Genomic DNA, 16761 nt, shown 5'->3' on the forward strand with positions numbered 1-16761 from the left:
TGACAGATCACATGGGTCACAGCTGCTTGTTTCTTTCTGAATGATAAAAAAAAAAAAAAAAAAACCAATAATCTGAAGGAACTCTGTGTCCTCGCTGATCCATATTTTTTAAAGATTCAAACCAGGAGTCTTTGCTATGTGTGGTGTAGTGAGCACAACATTACGCAACACAAGTATAAGGGAACAACAGTCCCCCTGATTATTCTGTTAATGTCAATTTGACGAGAAGTGGTAAATGCTAAGAGGATTCTGGTTCAGAAAACATTTTGTTATGTTTTTTACTGACTGATTGAGATACACTTTGGCTATCTCTGTGTGTGCTTATATCTATTTATTTCCAAAAAAGAGTCTCAGGTGACACCTTTTACAGTAATTGAGATTAGCTCACATCTCAACAGCCTGAAAACAAAAAATTATCTTAACTAGAAAAACTATTTGACCCCAAATGGCAGTAAATTGGAATCTTTTAGTTTGATAAGCCTAATCTTTTAGACTTTGATAAGACAGTATTTCAAAAAATTATTGGCTATTTCTTCTAAGCAGGATAAATATTAATACTTCTTCCTAGCAATCATTCCTTTGAGTTAATAATCTTATTGCTAGCTCTATAAAAAAATAAAAACAAATAATAATATAAATGCAAAGCTTAGCTTGCCATTTTCCACTGTATAATTTACTCACATTATTTAAAAAAAAAAATCTCTATTTCTTTTTTAATAGTTTTATGTGAACGAATAGTGAATAGTCTTACAGCTGACCTAAAATATAAGCAAGGAAAACATAGACATCTGCCAAACTAATATCTGGCTTTTATTTTTTTCTTAAGGAAATACTATTAATTTAAAAAGAGAGTCCCCAGAAATTTAAAAGGATTCCCAGCAATGATTATTTCTGAGATCTATGAGATTCAGAACGTAATATAAAGGACTAAAAAAAACACAGTATACGTTCCTACTTTTTCCTTTTTTAAAAAAAGTTCAGATGCTGTATCCCATTGGGAAAGTTCAGCAGGTTACCAGGGCCACGGCCTCAGTCATCCTCAGAATCGCTGTCCCTCCTGGCAGGGACAGAGCACCGCACCGCAGACAGCAGCACGTCTTCCATGGGCTTCTTGGGGTTCTCCTCCAGGCTCGTCTTGATGGCTCCAGACTCAGACAACTTCCACTCCAACTCTGCATGATAAAGAAAAAGCAAATTGCCTAAGACTCAGCCTGAGTGGGAACCTCAAGCCACAGTGTTTTTCTAAGCAGAAACTATGACCATCCACACTTGATGACAGTTTGAGGGTCATAATTATAAGGTACCTGGAAGAAAGGGAAAAAAAAAATCAGACCCTTAAGAAGGAAAAAAAAACACCTGCAGAAACTTTTCATAAAATGAGATGAAATATTACATACATTTGAACCTCCAGGATAACTAATAAAAACCCAAGGACTAAACCCATCTTCTCACAGCTAGCTTCTTGGCTTACACAATGTCCCAGGAAAGAAATCAGCATGAAATATATTAAGAAAATACTTTTCACAGTCTTGCTGGCAATGTAATTATTAAATCCAATTTTATTTAGCAAAAGGAAATTCTTAAACCTAATGTCCAATATCTCAACCAATTAGAGTCAAAGGCTCAATGTATGATGACATGCTAGGATTGATACATTTGTTCCAAGTAGTAATAATTCTTAAAAGTGTCAGAAAAAAAAGAATCAGTGATTAAAGGCTTAGCTCCTATATTTTCAGTTAAGTTCAGTCGCTCAGTCATGTCCGATTCTTTGTGACCCCATGAACCGCAGCACACCAGGCCTCCCTGTCCATCACCAACTCCCGGAGTCCGCCCAAACCCACGTCCATTGAGTCGGTGATGCCATCCAACCATCTCATCCTCTGTGGTCCCCTTCTCTTCCTGCCCTCAATCTTTCCCAGCATCAGGGTCTTTTCCAATGAGTCAGCTCTTCGCATCAGGTGGCAAAAGTATCCTATATTTGACCCTCTTATAATCAGTGAAAATCCACATTGGTGTGAGACACTGTGAAGCAAAATCAAGCGATATATGTTTCTACCCAGGCAGGAGTGAGAGACTGTCAGAAAGATTCTACACCAAACAGTCTGGTTTAAACTGATGCTCTACTAATTAGGAAACTTCTATTAAAATCTGAAAACCAGGAACTTCCCTGATGGTCTAGTAGTTAAGACTCCAAGCTCCCAATGCAAGGGGCCTGGGTTTGATCCCCAATCAGTGAACTAGACCTTGAATGCTACAACTAAGATCCAGTGCAGCCCAACATATTTTTTTAAAAATCTGAAAACCAATTTTACTGAAATCACATTAATTCAGTGTTCCACGGAGATGAACAGCATCAGTATTTTCAGCTCTAGGTATCTTCGTTCAATGACAAAAAAAATTCAATAAATTTCTCAAAAAAAAATTCTCAGGATTTCTGATTCTTAAGGATGTATTTAGATTCACACGTACATGCATGTGCGTGAGTGTATTTAATGTTAATGTTCATTTATATGGGGCTTTCCTGGTGGCTCAGACAGACAGTAAAGAATCTGCCAGCAATGCAGGAGACCCCGGTTCAATCCCTGAGTTGCGAAGATCCCCTGGAGCAGGGAATGGCAACCCACTCCAGTATTTTTGCCTGGAGAATTCCATGGAGCCTGGCCTACAAATGAGACTTTTTCTAGAAACAAAGACTATAATTATTATTGTATACCTATCTCTCTCCCCTAATGCTATGTTCAAAGATCAAAATAAGAGGCAAAACACATACTTAGTTTGAAATATCATATACCTTTGAACATTGGAATAAAGCAAAACTGATATATATATGCATCTATGTATCTGTTCACACGTTTCCCAGTTGAATATCTTATATAGTTATATAACGTAGAATATAAAGTCATATTTTAACATATGTTTTTAAAGGCTACTAACTAAAGCATAGTTGGACATATCACTGCACTAAAGAGATAAAGAATCTGACCTAGTAGGAAGCTCATAGGCCTCAGCTTCTCTCCCACATATTATGTGTGCATATGTATTTTAATACCTCCTTTTTCACAAGTAGAAAAAAATAAAAGATATATCCTTTAGGAGTTAAGAGGCAGAATTAAATAAACTTTTCATTTAAAAGCTTCCTTTCAACTGAAAAAAATATTTTTATAGAGACTTATATACGTATAAATTTACATATATTTATGTATATTTACATATAAACATCTGTCACTAATAAATGTGGGTGAATTAAATAAGAAATGAATGATGTGCTCATGAGTTATAACTAAAAAACAAACATATTCAACTATAGGGACAAGTAAAACAGCACAGACAATAATATTAAATATTTTAAAATCCACTATGCCCTCTTTTAACTGAGAGTCCAGTTGTAATTGCTCCCAATGACTCATCGAAGATGACAGATTCAATGTTCTTCCCTTTTCACACTCACTCACACGGGACAAAGGTGACTCTATGACAAGTCATCCCACCTGTGTCTAGGAAACAGGCACCCTTAACAGCAGATGCACTCCCTCCCCATCCCTCACGTGTGGAAGAGTCCTTACCGTCCAAAGTCAGGTTCATGCCACCAAACACCAGAGGTCCGATAAACTGAGCCTTGATGTCACCTTCAAGGTACACAAATACCGTGGGCAGATTCCTATCAGGGTAATTGGGTATGCAGGTGGTTGAAATGGCTTTGATAAACTTGACATCAGGAAACTTCCTGGCGAGTGCACTCAAGTGCTGATTTATCAGGGCACAGAGGGGAATCCTGTGAAATAAAGAGGAGCAACTGTGAGTTTGCGTCTGCGTACAGTAAACCTCAGCCGCCCTAATGCCCCATAGAAAACCTCATGACAACTTCACAAGTGCTTCTGCTACTCCAGCCAAGATGAACAGACAGTGTTTAAAAATTTTCTAATAGGTTTGGGCAAAGTGTTCAAAAGCCAAAGTGCAATTTAATTTGACCGAGTAAGTCAGAAAAGCAGCTCCACTGTAAAAGATAATTGTCCTGCTTTTCTAAAGGAGAGACCATCCAAGGCTTAGAATGTGTGATTCAGAACGCACTTCTTGCTTGAAAGGAACTCCTACACAAGCACTGGACTCCACACGGAGGGAGCAAAACTGAAGGTGAGGCGCTAGGGGCTCTCTGCACCACTCGCCATGGACAATGCTCACAAAGGTCACCCGCGCCATCGAGGAGAGTGACTCACGACACGGAGTCGTGAGACGCTGGAGTTTTCTCAGAGGGACGAGTGATTGAGGAATTCATTCACAATTAAAAAAAAGTCTGTTCTGCTACAATTTAATAAAGCCACTTGTATTAGTCACATATATTAATCTGAAAGTCCTAAGACAAAAATTAGACAATAACATTTGGGCAAATCTGCAAAAACACATAAAACATTAGTTAAAAAAAAACCCTCTGGTGTGAAGTAAGCCTGAGATGTTCAAGACATAAATTCAAATTAATATTTAAAGACAGGCATCAGGGCTTCCCAGGTGGCTCAGAAGTAAAGAACACCCCCTGACAAAGCAGGAGACACGGGACTTGCAGGTTTGATCCCTGGGTCAGGAAGATTCCCCTGGAGAAGGAAATGGCAGCTCACTGCAGTATTCTTGCCTGGGAAATCCCATGGACAGAGAAGCCTGGCAGGCTACAGTCCGTGGGGTCACAGAGAACCAGACATGACTGAGAGACTGAGCACGCGCACACACACACATCAGATCAGCTCACCCTTGTTTGTAAAGGTGCAGGATGACCCACAAGCCCTCACCAGCTTTGGTAACTTCTTGAACATAATCCTTTCCAGAGATTTCCAAAACCTCTCCAAATTTGTTCTTCAGTTGGGTCGCTTTCCATTCGGCCAGCCTTTGCTGCCTGCACGACAGGAGGAGGAGAGAGACATCTTACACACACGCGCTCGCACACACCCCTGTCACACGGCAAACCGTAAAGGTCCAGGTTTACTTACTTATGTGCCAGGTTTATTTCAGAGGACGCACATTACAGTGCCTCAAGAAAAACCAAGCAGTCCCTCTGGGTGGCACTAACCTGTACATTTCAATTGCACGTTCGTCTTCCTCATTAAATTCGTCTTCATTATCCTCCAGTTCTTCCAAAGTCATGTCTTCATATGTTTTCACTGAATGTCATTGAGTTGGTGAAAAACCAAAAATGTAAAAGATGAACGAAGATGCATTTTGGGTCTTTTCTCCTTCACTTTTCTCCTAAAGGAGTGCATGCAATACCAAAAGGCCCCTAGCCCATCAAAACCAAAATAAAAAGTAGTTAAGGTGTTACACTACCGGTAAAGAACTCATCTGCCAAAGCAGAATGTTTAGAGATGTGAGTTCAATCCCTGGGTCGGGAAGACCCCCTGGAGAAGGGCACGGCAACCCAGTCCAGTATTCCTGCCTGGAGAATCCCATGAACAGAGGAGCCTGGTGGGCTACAGTCCGTGGGGTCACAAACAGTCGGACACGACTAAAGCAACTTAGAACGCAGGCACACATCCAAGGTGTTACATGGTAACTAAGAATGGGAGAGCATGTTTAAAAGATCAGCCAGCCTGGCTCTCTTACATTAACACAACAAGAAGGATACAAACAGGAAAGTTTCCCAAATTTATAAAAGGAGAGAGGTGTATTAGCCTGAGCTCAAGTGGCCTGATCTGCAAGTCCCTGATGCTCAGGGACAGGTACGTAACAGTTCTCATGCCTCCAAGAAGGTGGGATACTCTCTGGGGTCCTCCCCAGCACACCTTTGCTAGAGGTAAAGGGATTATCACCTGGTCTTCTCTTGTGAGTGGTAGGCAGCTCTCGCTTCTCTTTTTTATCAATGGCTGTAAAAATCTGTATTTTGTTTTTATTGCCATAAAGACTCTTGCTTCTTGACATCCAATCGGGTTTTTGTCCCCTGACTCCCACCCTAACATGACCCAAACCTGCTCTTACCAAAGTCAGTAATGACCTCTTTTCTCAACCGATGAGCATATTTGGCCTAATCCATCACTGCCTCCTCTCTGAAAGTCCATCTTCCTCTGGCCTCTTTTTCTCCTCCCTCCTGGCCCCTCTCCTGGACCCTCTGTTGACTGGACTCCTTTCCTTCCTCACCTGTACCCGCTCCTTTGGTGACTGTATCTCACAGCTTTAAAACCCACTGACATGCTGACAACTCCCAAATGTATGCCTCTAACCCTTATTTCTGATTTAAGAAAGCATTCCCAACTGCTCACCTACCATCTGTATTTGTCTAATAAGAAATCTCAAAGTGACTACGTCTTAAATCGAGTTCCTGATCTTCACCTCCAAACCTGCTCCTGCCCAAGCCCTGCTCATCTCAGGTGGTGACTCCATCCTTCTGGCCACTCAAGCCCAGAGCCTTGCAGTCATCTTTGCCTTACTTGCTCTCACACCCATCACAGGATCCATAAGCAAATCCCATCAGTCCTACCTTCAAAATACACCCAGATCTGGCCACTTCCACCCACTACTCTGGTCCAAGCCAACGGCATCACTTGCCAAGGGCACCACTGCAGTCGTTTCACCTGGGCTCCCCACCTCCTGCCCTGCCCCAACAGTCCACACTCAGTAAGACAACAACAGGAAGGTGCTGTCAACACAGAGGGCATGTCCCTCCTCTGTTCAAACCTCCAATGATGCCCACCTCATTAGACATCGAAGCCAAGGTCCACACTAGAAGCTAGAATGTCCTAAATGTCTGACCCCTGCCTATTCTGAATCTCCTGTTTCTGTCTCCCAGTCCCCCTGGCCTCCTGGCAGATCCTCCAACATGTTTCCCACTTGCTCATTTGCCTCCCTCAGGTCTACTCAAATGTCACTCCCAATGAGGCCCTCTCTGACCCTCTAGAATTATACCCACCCCTCCTCCAACCTTATACCCACCAGGACTTTTCTGGTGGCTCAGATGGTAAAGAATCCACTTGCAATGAGGGAGACCTGGGTTCGATCACTGGGTTGGGAAGATCCTCTGGAGAAGGGAACGGCTACCCACTCCAGTATTTTGCCTGGACAATTCCATGGACAGAGGAGCCTGGCAGACTACATTTCATGGGGTCACAAAGAGTTGGACACAACTAAGCGACTTTCACTTTCTCCTCCAACCCCTTCCTGCCTTATTTTCCTATATTTCACTCATGTATCATTTACTGTCTGTCTCCTCCATTGGAACATAAGCTCCAAGAGGATAGGGTGTTTTGGCTGGCCCACACACAGATAAAGCCCCAGCGCCTAGAAAACACACAGCGCACAGCAGTCCTTCAGTAACTGGATAGAATTTATTACACTTGCTGGATAAATGCTGTGTAATCAATTCTCCTCTAAATCAGCCCTAACATGTCAACATGGGACAGAAGTCCTAGCTCCTGTGATCAACGGTTCTCAAACTTTGGTGTGAATCAGAAACTCTCTGAGGCACTGGCTTAATATGCACATCCCTGGCCTTCCCCCCAGAGAGTCTGATTCAGTATAGACTGTGTGCTGTTATGTTTTGTTTGTTTGCTTGTTTTTTTGACAAGCATCACAAGGGATTCCAATTCAAGTGGTATACCTACATGTGAGAAAGACCTTAGACCGCATACACCACAAGCATCTTATGTTTCCCCAAATCAAGTTATTTTCATATTCCCAATCCAACCACAAAGATAAAGCATACACTCAGGAGACTATGACTTCCCTGGTGGCTCAGACGGTAAAGCGTCTGCCTACGATGTGGGAGACCTGGGTTCAATCCCTGGGTTGGGAAGATCTCCTGGAGAAGGAAATGGCAATCCACTCCAGTATTCTTGCTTGGAAAATCCCATGGAAGGAGGAGCCTAGTGGGCTACAGTCCATGGGGTTGCAAAGAGTTGGATATGACTGAGTGACTTCACTTTTTTGCTTTCTCAGGAGACTACAAACAGTAAAAACTTCTGGGCAGATTTCCATGACATTAACTAATCTGAATCACTGACCAAAAGGTGGAGACTCAGAAATATTTTCTTCAGGGTTATCATGTGCTGATAACCCTGAAGAAAGACACAGACCAGGAACTGTGGAGATGGAGGGAGCCTCTGAAGTGCCCCCAGTTCTATGGCCCAGGAAGATGAAGCCAGAGATGCCCTGCTGGAGGGCCCAGAGGCAGTGTCCAGCCCAGCACTTCAATCCCTGCTCCCAACTCTCGCTCAGAGGATCCTTCTACTGAAGCAGTTAGAGGCTTGCCAAGGGTTTCCTAAGCAGACAGACACAGAATCACAAACTCAGGTAAGCTCACCAATGGACTGCTGGAGGATCCGCTGCTCCTCTTCTTCTGCCTCCTTCTCCAGATCTTTCAAATCTTCCTTTGAAGGCAAGATGCCTTTTTTGCGTAAGATGTCATTCCACTCGGTGTCTGCATTGGGGTCCTAGAGGAGGTGGACCAAGGGTACTGTGAGGGCCAAGTCCACTGTGGAGGGCGCATGTTGGACAGGGTTCAAATGGGAAAGTGGTAAGAAGGGGATTTCACACCAATTATTCTGAGGTCTATTTCTGGGAATGTGTCAAAAGACATACAACCCCTGTTCCAATCTTCTTGTCTTAGGGTAAAAATCAGGCTATGACGTCAAGACTGACATCCACGATGATGGCAAGGCTCTGACCTGGCTTCTGGTCAATTTTCATTAATGACTCAGAGTGATTTGTTCAACAGATATTTATTAAGTACCTACTATACGTAATGATTGTACTAGATGGTAGGGAAGCAGGAGGAATGCCAAAGTCACCAGTTTTACAGGTGAGAGAAAGAAATAGTCAGTGAGTAATTAAATACACAAAGAAATAGATTATACGTTATGACAAATGCAATGACCAGGCTGCTGAGCTAGACTTTCAGGCGGTGTGCAGTCCACAGGATGGGTAAAGACGTTCTCTCAGACGAGGCAACATTTAACTGTGACTGGAGGGTGAGAGGAAACCAGAGGAGTGAAAATTTTGGAAATTACTTTCCAGGCAGAAGGGCCTGTGCAAAGGGCCCGTGTACAAGATATAGAGTATTCCAAAGTCCTGAGTGGCTGCAAGAAAATCAGAAGGAAGAGAGTCTGACTGATTCCCTGAAGGCCAAGGCTAAGAGGAAGAGCTGAGACACCATGGAGAAGTGTCAATAGCTGATGCTTACTGATCAGCATGATGATCCTACATGCTGGGGACACCACAAAGTTCTTGACCTGTACCTACCTAGTTAATCCTCACAAACTTGGGAGAGCCATGGCATTAAGGAAGAGACTGGCAGGATGGAACAAGTCAAACTTACCAGGATCAACTATCAGAAAAAGAAATGCCAAGGTGGGCTCCTAGCTCCAGAACACGGCTGCCCAAACCCTGGTTTGGCATGTCTTGGCAGGTCTGGAATATGAAACCAGGAAGCTATGGAAAGGGCACTGGGATAACCAGGCTCTACCCCCAGTTCCCTAGCCAGTCCTGCTGAAATATATCAAAGAGAAACAAACAGAATCCCTTCCACAGGGTGGTCAGGAAGGCCTCTTAAGACACAACATTTTTGAGCAGGAGCCTGAAGGACAGAGAACACAAAGGAGGCCAGGGCAGCCCTGAATTTCCTCTTCATCAGACACACTGTATTTGGAGATGATCATCCTCTCCAGCCCTGAATATTCATTGGAAGGATTGATGATGAAGCTGAAGCTTCAATCCTTTGGCCACCTGATGCGAAGAGCCGACTCACTGGAAAAGACCCTGATGCTGGGAAAGACTGAAGGCAGGAGGAGAAGGGGACAATAGAGGATGAGATGGTTGTATGGCATTAACTCAGTGGACACGAGTTTGAGCAACCTTCAAGAGGTGGTGAAGGACTGGGGAGCCTGGCCTGCTGCAGTCCATGGGGTCACAAAGAGTCCAACACAACTGAGAGACTGAACAACAACAAACCTCTCCAACCCCAATCAAACCCACACTAACTCCATTTCCCTTCTGCCACTGAGTCAGAGATGAGTTCATCAGGATTCCAGACCACAGGGAGATCTAGGAGAGAGCAGAATGACCTTTGGAGGAGGGTCCTTTAACAGTGACCAAACTGAGTCGTCAGAGATTTTCTCATAAAAGCATCCATTTTCATGGTATCTTTTTTATTTTTTTCACTTTTCCATCACTGCCAATGGTGACTGCAGCCATGAAATTAAAAGACACTTACTCCTTGGAAGGAAAGTTATGACCAACCTAGACAGCATATTGAAAAGCAGAGACATTACTTTGTCAACAAAGGTCTGTCTAGTCAAGGCTATGGTTTTTCCAGTGGTCATGTATGGATGTGAGAATTGGACTGTGAAGAAAGCTGAGCACCAAAGAATTGATGCTTTTGAATTGTGATGTTGGAGAAGACTCTTGAGAGTGCCTTGGACTGCAAGGAGATCCAACCAATCCATCTTAAAGGAAATCAGTCCTGAATATTCATTGGAAGGACTGATGCTGAAGCTGAAACTCCAATACTTTGGCCACCTGATGGGAAGAGCTGACTCATGTGAAAAGACCCTGATGCTGGGAAAGATTGAGGGCAGAAGGAGAAGGGGACAACAGAGGATGAGATGGTTGTATGGCATCACCGACCCAAGGGACATGGGTTTGGGTGGACTCCGGGAGTTGGTGATGGACGGGGAGGCCTGGCGTGCTGTGGTCCATGGGGTCGCAAAAAGTCGGACACGACTGAACAACTGAACTGAACCACGGGTTTTAGTCAAATTGCATTAGTAAATTCCTGATACAATAAAAGAACAAAACTGAGGGATTTGGTTTTATCCATTTTAAAAGGGAAAGTATTAATAACTGGGCAGAAGGACCCTCAGGCTGGACTCTAAGGTCCACAGTGGACGCACCTCGACCTGTACACCAGCATTGGATGGCAGAGAGGGAAGGATGTTGAAACCCCTCACTCAGCTCTAGGCAGGGTCAAGAACACAGGTTATGTTATGCGACCTGCTCAGCCCTCCAATTGTCCGAGCCTCAGCTTCCGTATCCGTGAAGGGGGTTCATAACGCACCCATTCAGGTGCTCGCTATGAAAGTTAACAAGGAGGAAGTAACTCTGTCAGGTAAGATCCGGAGGCCTGCACAGGCCCAGGGCAGCCGACCTCATGGAGAACTACCCTCAAAGATGAGATTCGGGGGTGGGACACACGGAGAGGAGCGGGCACGCCCAGCCCGCGTACCCGCGGGACCACGCCCGCCCGTCAGCACTGCGCCTGCGCTGGCCTCCACTCGCGTGGCCACTCCGAACCTGAGGCGCCCGGCACTTCCCACAGGCCCGGCAAGGACAGGCAGCCGCCCGCATGGACCGAGAGGGGCAAAACGATTGGCCGCAGCCTCCAGGCATCGAGCCCCCTACCCCAACCCCGGCTTGCTCACCTGCATTTTCTGTCAAATCGCTAGGGCCCTGCCGGCCACAGCCACCCGGCCCGTGAGCTCTCTACCGCGCACGCGCAGGCGCCACTCGCCTCCTCTCCCAGCCTGCCCTTCGCCCCGCCCTCCGGGAGAGAATAGCGCGGGGCCGGGGAGGTGAGTTCTCCTCTGAGGCTGCGCCCAGGCGAGAGGCTGGACACGCCCACTCGTGTGACTCCGAGCTAATCCCGGCCGCTGCTGAACTGAACCTTATTAGGACACGTTTTCGGCCACCGAACGGTGGGACCGAATCGAGGAGGTACCCGGCGGCTAGGTGTCATCTCCAGGCACGGATCCGATGGTGTCGGAGGTCTCGGCCCAAGAAGTCAGAGATAGAAACCCGTTTCACTGATTCGTTGTTACGATTCAAAAGGAGGCAGGATTACCTGGAATTCAGTCACTGTCCTTCAAGTGTCGCATAAAGCAGTTCGCCTACTACGTACCAAACACTATTCTAGGCTCTGCGGACGCGGCGGGAATCGCAACAAACGAAACCAGAAACGTGAACATGTCTTCACCTGGTTGAGCCTCAGGCGTTTCATATTCGCAAAAGTGCTTAGCCCTTTGCGGAGCGCACGGGAGGCACTGAGTAGAAATATGCAAGTCTAAATTGAAAAATACGGGGGCTTCTGTGTATGCAGCACTCCGAATTTGAGTTAAAGCAATGCCCCTCCCTGGACACCTGAGCTAGGCGGTGAAGTAGCAGACACAGAGAACGCAGACCAACACATATGTAGGGTAGGCGGACTCCCAACTTTGGCTACATTAGAAACACCTGTTGTCCAGTTACTCGGTCGTGTCCTGCTCTTTGCAACCCCATGGACTACAGCAGGCCAGGCTTCCCTGTCCTTCACTATCTGTGAGCCTTTAAAACTGCCGCTACCCTGGGGTCCCATCCCCAAATTAAATTTCTAGCCATGGGACCTGGAACTGATATTTTCTTTTTTTCTTTTTTAAATTTTTATTGCAGTATAGTTCATTTATAATGTTGTTTGCTTTCTGCTATAAAGCAAAGTGAATGTTATGCATATATTCACTGTTTATAGATTCTTTTCCCATATGACCCATTACAGAGTATTAGAAGTCCCCGTGGTATATTTGTCCTTATTTGTTATCTGTTTTATACACGGCATGACATTTTAGTCACTAAGTTGTGTCTGACTCTTTTGCAACGCCATGGACTGGAGCCTACCAGGATCCTCTGTCCATGGGATTTCGCAGGCAAGAATACTGGAGTGGATTGCCATTTTCTTCTCCAGGGGATCTTCCTGACCCCTTGATAAATGATGAACAGACTTAATAAAACAGAGAGACCAATTCTAAAATGAAATGTATCATATGGATTTCATAACAGGCGAGTACTAGAAAAGTCCCTTCCATCATGTAGCCCAAGTGCCAATGGATAGAAATATACCAAGAATCTGCATTTAAAAAAAATGTGACTCACACCTAAACATACTTCACATAGGATTATCCTGTAATATGTGACCACAAAGGATATCACCATTCCTTGGTACAGGTATTTTCTGAGCAAAATGCCTGGTATGAATGACTCCTGCTCAAACTGCTGCAAAAGCTGCACTTGGCATCAAAACATGGTGACTGTGAGTTTTTGCCTTATAGGACCTGGGATATAGGAATGATATCTTTAGTCCGTTGTTCCTTCTCATCCTAGAAGAAAAAAATGAATAGATTCACATCATTAGATAATCTCAAAATTTCCTCTTTTTCGAAGACAAAGGCCCACATATGAAGATTCAGCTGAGTGGTTAAAAAAGCAATTTCAATGACCTATCATTAAAACTGGGACCCCACAGCTACTGCCAAATAATCTGAAATTTCATTTTCCAAACGTAATTGTTATTTGATCTTCAGGCAGCCATCATCCCAAGACTGGCTTGTGTGTGATTTCTCAGTGGAAAACTGCACTCATTTCCCCTTTTATTCATTGCCTCTCATTTTCTACTTATGTGTGCTGTGTGCTAGTCACTACTGCTGCTGCTGCTGCTAAGTCGCTTCAGTTGTGGCTGACTCTGTGCGACCCCATAGAGGCAGCCCACCAGGCTCCCCCGTCCCCGGGATTCTCCAGGCAAGAACACTGGAGTGGGTTGCCATTTCCTTCTCCAATGCATGAAAGTGAAAAGTGAAAGTGAAGTCACTCAGTCGTGTCTGACTCTGTGCGACCCCATGACCCCATGGACTGCAGCCTACCAGGCTCCTCCATCCATGCGATTTTCCAGGACAAGAGTACTAAGGCACATCCAACTCTCTGCGACCCTCCCCCCGCTCTCCCCAACTGTAACCCTCCAGGCTCCTCTGTCCATGGGATTCTCCAGGCAAGAGTACTAAAGTGAGTTGCCATTCCCTTTTACAGCAGATCTTCCTGACCTAGGGATCAAACCTGCATCTCCAGCATCTCCTGCATTGACAGGCGGATTCTTTACCACTGAGCCAGCTAGGAAGCCATTCTTTTTCTTAAAAAAAAAAAAAAGAAGAAGGAAAATGACTGGAGGAGATGATTGCCTGGCTGCCAGCTTCTGTCAGTCGTGAGATTGGTCGGAAGGTCAGATAATTAAGAGATGGTACACACAGGAAAAACTAGGTGCTGAGATGATGTCTACAGTGAAAACATTTAGAAGTTTTTGGAAGCTTGAGGATTATTGACCACAATCAGGTATATATTGTGAAAGAAACTTTTGGGGGAAATCCTGGTAACCATGACCATGATCATGGGGAGAGCTGTTTTCCCAGAAAGCTATAGCTATTCATTTTCAGAAACAGTTTTCTAGAGAAAGGAGCAAAATGCAGAGCTAGAACAGCTTTTTGAAAAATCATTCATTATCAGAGAAATACAAATCAAAACTACAATAATGTATCACCTCAGGCCAGCCAGAATAGCCATCATCAAAAAATCTACAAACAATAAATGCTAGAGAGGGTGTGGAAAAAAGGGAACCCTCCTTCACTGTTGGTAGGAATGTAAATTGGTAACAGCCACTATGGAGAACTGTACGGAAGTTCCTTTGAAAACTAAAAACAGAGCTACCATATGATCCAGCAATCCCATTCCTGGGCATATATCCAGAGAAAACCATAATTGGTAAATATACATGCACCTCAGTGTTCATTGCAGCACTATTTACGATAGCCAGAACTTAGAAGCAACCTAAATGTCCCAGAGGAATGGATAAAGAAGATGCCATACATATATACAGTGGAATATTACTCATCCATAAAAAAGAATGAAATAACAACATTACAGCAACATGAATGGACCTAGAGATTATCACCCTGAGTGAAATAAGTCAGACAAACAAATATCATCTGATATTGTTATATGTGAAATATAAAAAAAGGGTACCATTGAACTTATCTATGAAACAGAATTAGAGTTACAGATGTAAAAAAAAAACTTATGGTTACCAAGGGGTAAGACGGGGAGGGATAAATTGGGAGATTGAAATTGACATAGAATAGTTTTGAATAGAGCTTAATATTTCAGCTTCAGGTTTCATAAGTAGTGTTCACTAATCCTGGTATAAATAAAAATTCCATGGAGAGTGTGAAAAATGCATATTCCAAGTTCCACGCTCAGAGATTCTGGTTCTGTAGGTGTGGAGTAGAAATCAACAATCTGCCTTTTGGATAACTCTTTCAGATGATCGTCCTTAGATCACATTTTGTGACATCTGACTTCAGTGTTTCATTGGAGTTCTACATGGCCTTGAAGAATGACAGTCAAGATGATGATCATAAGCACTTACATAATGTAAGATAAACTTTACTTTATATGCAGAGTACATAGTGCCAGGCTGGATGAAGCACAAGCTGGATTCAAGATTGATGGGAGAAATATCAATAACCTCAGATACACAGATGACACCACCCTTATGGCAGAAATCAAAGAAAAACTGAAGAGCCTCTTGAAAGTGAAAGAGGAGAGTAAAAAAGTTGGCTTAAAACTCAACTTTCAAAAAATTAAGATCATGGCATTCCGTCCATCACTGCATGGTAAATAGATGGGGAAACAATGGAAACAGTGACAGACTTTATTTTGGGGGGCTCCAAAATCACTGCAGGTGGTTACTACAGCCATGAAATTCAAAAACACTTGCTCTTTGGAAGAAAAGTTATGACCAACCTAAATGACATATTAAAAAGCAGAGACATCACTTTGCCAACAAAGGTCCATCTAGTCAAAGCTATGGTTTTTTCAGCAGTCAGGTATGGATGTAAGAGTTGGACTGTGAAGAAAGCTGAGCATCGAAGAATTGATGCTTTTGAAGTGTGGTGTTGGAGAAGACTCTTGAGAGTCTCTTGGACTGCAAGGAGATCCAACCAGTCAGTCCTAGAGGAAATCAACCCTGAATATTCATTGGAAAGACTGTCAGGGTGAAGCTGAAACTCCAATACTTTGGCCAGCTGATGCGAAGAACTGACAGGTTTGAAAAGACCCTGATGCTGGGAAGACTGAAGGCAGGAGGAGAAGGGGACTACAGAGGATGAGATGGTTAGATAGCATCCCCAACTCAATGGACATGAGTCTGAGCAAGCCCCAGGAGTTGGTGATGGACAGGGAAGCCTGGTGTGCTGCAGTCCATGGAGTCTCAAAGAGTCTGACACAACTGAGTGACTGAACTGAATTTATGACAGACTGTGTGGATCATAATAAACTGTGGGGAATTCTTAAAGAGATGTGAATACCAGACCATTACCTGTCTCCTGAGAAACCAGTATGTGGGTCAAGAAGCAACAGTTAGAATTCTATGGAGCAACTAATTGGTTCAAGATTGAGAAAGGAGTACAACTGGGCTATCTGCTGTCACCCTGTTTGTTTAATCTGTATGCTGAGCACAACACAAAAATGCCAGGCTGGATGAGTTATAAAAGCTAGAATCAAGATAGGTGGGAGAAACATCAACAATCTCAGATGTGCAGATCATACCACTCTAACGGCAGAAAGCAAAGAGGAACTAAAGAGCCACTTGATGAGGGTGAAGGGGGAGAGTGAAAGAGCTGGCTAAAACTAAATATTAAAAAGACTAAGATCATGGTATCTGGACCCATTCAGTTCAGTTCAGTTCAGTTGCTCAGTCGTGCTGACTCTTTTCGACCCCATGAATCACAGCACGCCAGGCCTCCCTGTCCATCACCAACTCCCGGAGTCCACCCAGACTCACGTCCATCGAGCCAGTGATGCCATCCAGCCATCTCATCCTCTGTCATCCCCTTCTCCTCCTGCCCCCAATCCCTCCCAGCATCAGAGTCCCCTCCAATGAGTCAACTCTTCACATGAGGTGGCCAAAGTACTGGAGTTTCAGCCTTAGCATCATTCCTT

At 44.2% G+C, this 16761-nt stretch overlaps 1 protein-coding gene across 1 annotated transcript; it reads right to left on the minus strand.

Moving 5' to 3' along the window:
* Nucleotides 1-789: 789 nt before the first annotated feature.
* On the minus strand, nucleotides 790-11506 carry PDCL3 (phosducin like 3). The gene is made up of 6 exons (XM_005900704.3): nucleotides 11391-11506; nucleotides 8276-8405; nucleotides 5057-5147; nucleotides 4739-4882; nucleotides 3564-3772; nucleotides 790-1172 (listed from the first exon to the last, which is right to left on the minus strand). Exons 1-6 carry the CDS (start codon nucleotides 11394-11396, stop codon nucleotides 1030-1032), a joined length of 723 nt encoding a protein of 240 aa, XP_005900766.1. The 5' UTR covers nucleotides 11397-11506; the 3' UTR covers nucleotides 790-1029.
* Between the last annotated feature and the right edge of the window lie 5255 nt (nucleotides 11507-16761).

Source organism: Bos mutus, chromosome 11, assembly GCF_027580195.1.
Source record: "Bos mutus isolate GX-2022 chromosome 11, NWIPB_WYAK_1.1, whole genome shotgun sequence".
NCBI classification, from domain to species: domain Eukaryota; kingdom Metazoa; phylum Chordata; class Mammalia; order Artiodactyla; family Bovidae; genus Bos; species Bos mutus.

What these genes read in the sequence shown, in the direction of transcription:
- PDCL3 (XM_005900704.3), bottom strand. An exon ending in GATCCTCCAGCAGTCCATTG is followed by an intron (nt 5,148 to 8,275) that starts GTGAGCTTACCT and finishes AATGACATTCAG; the next exon opens with TGAAAACATATGAAGACATG. An exon ending in CTGCACCTTTACAAACAAGG is followed by an intron (nt 3,773 to 4,738) that starts GTGAGCTGATCT and finishes TTTATTTCACAG; the next exon opens with GATTCCCCTCTGTGCCCTGA.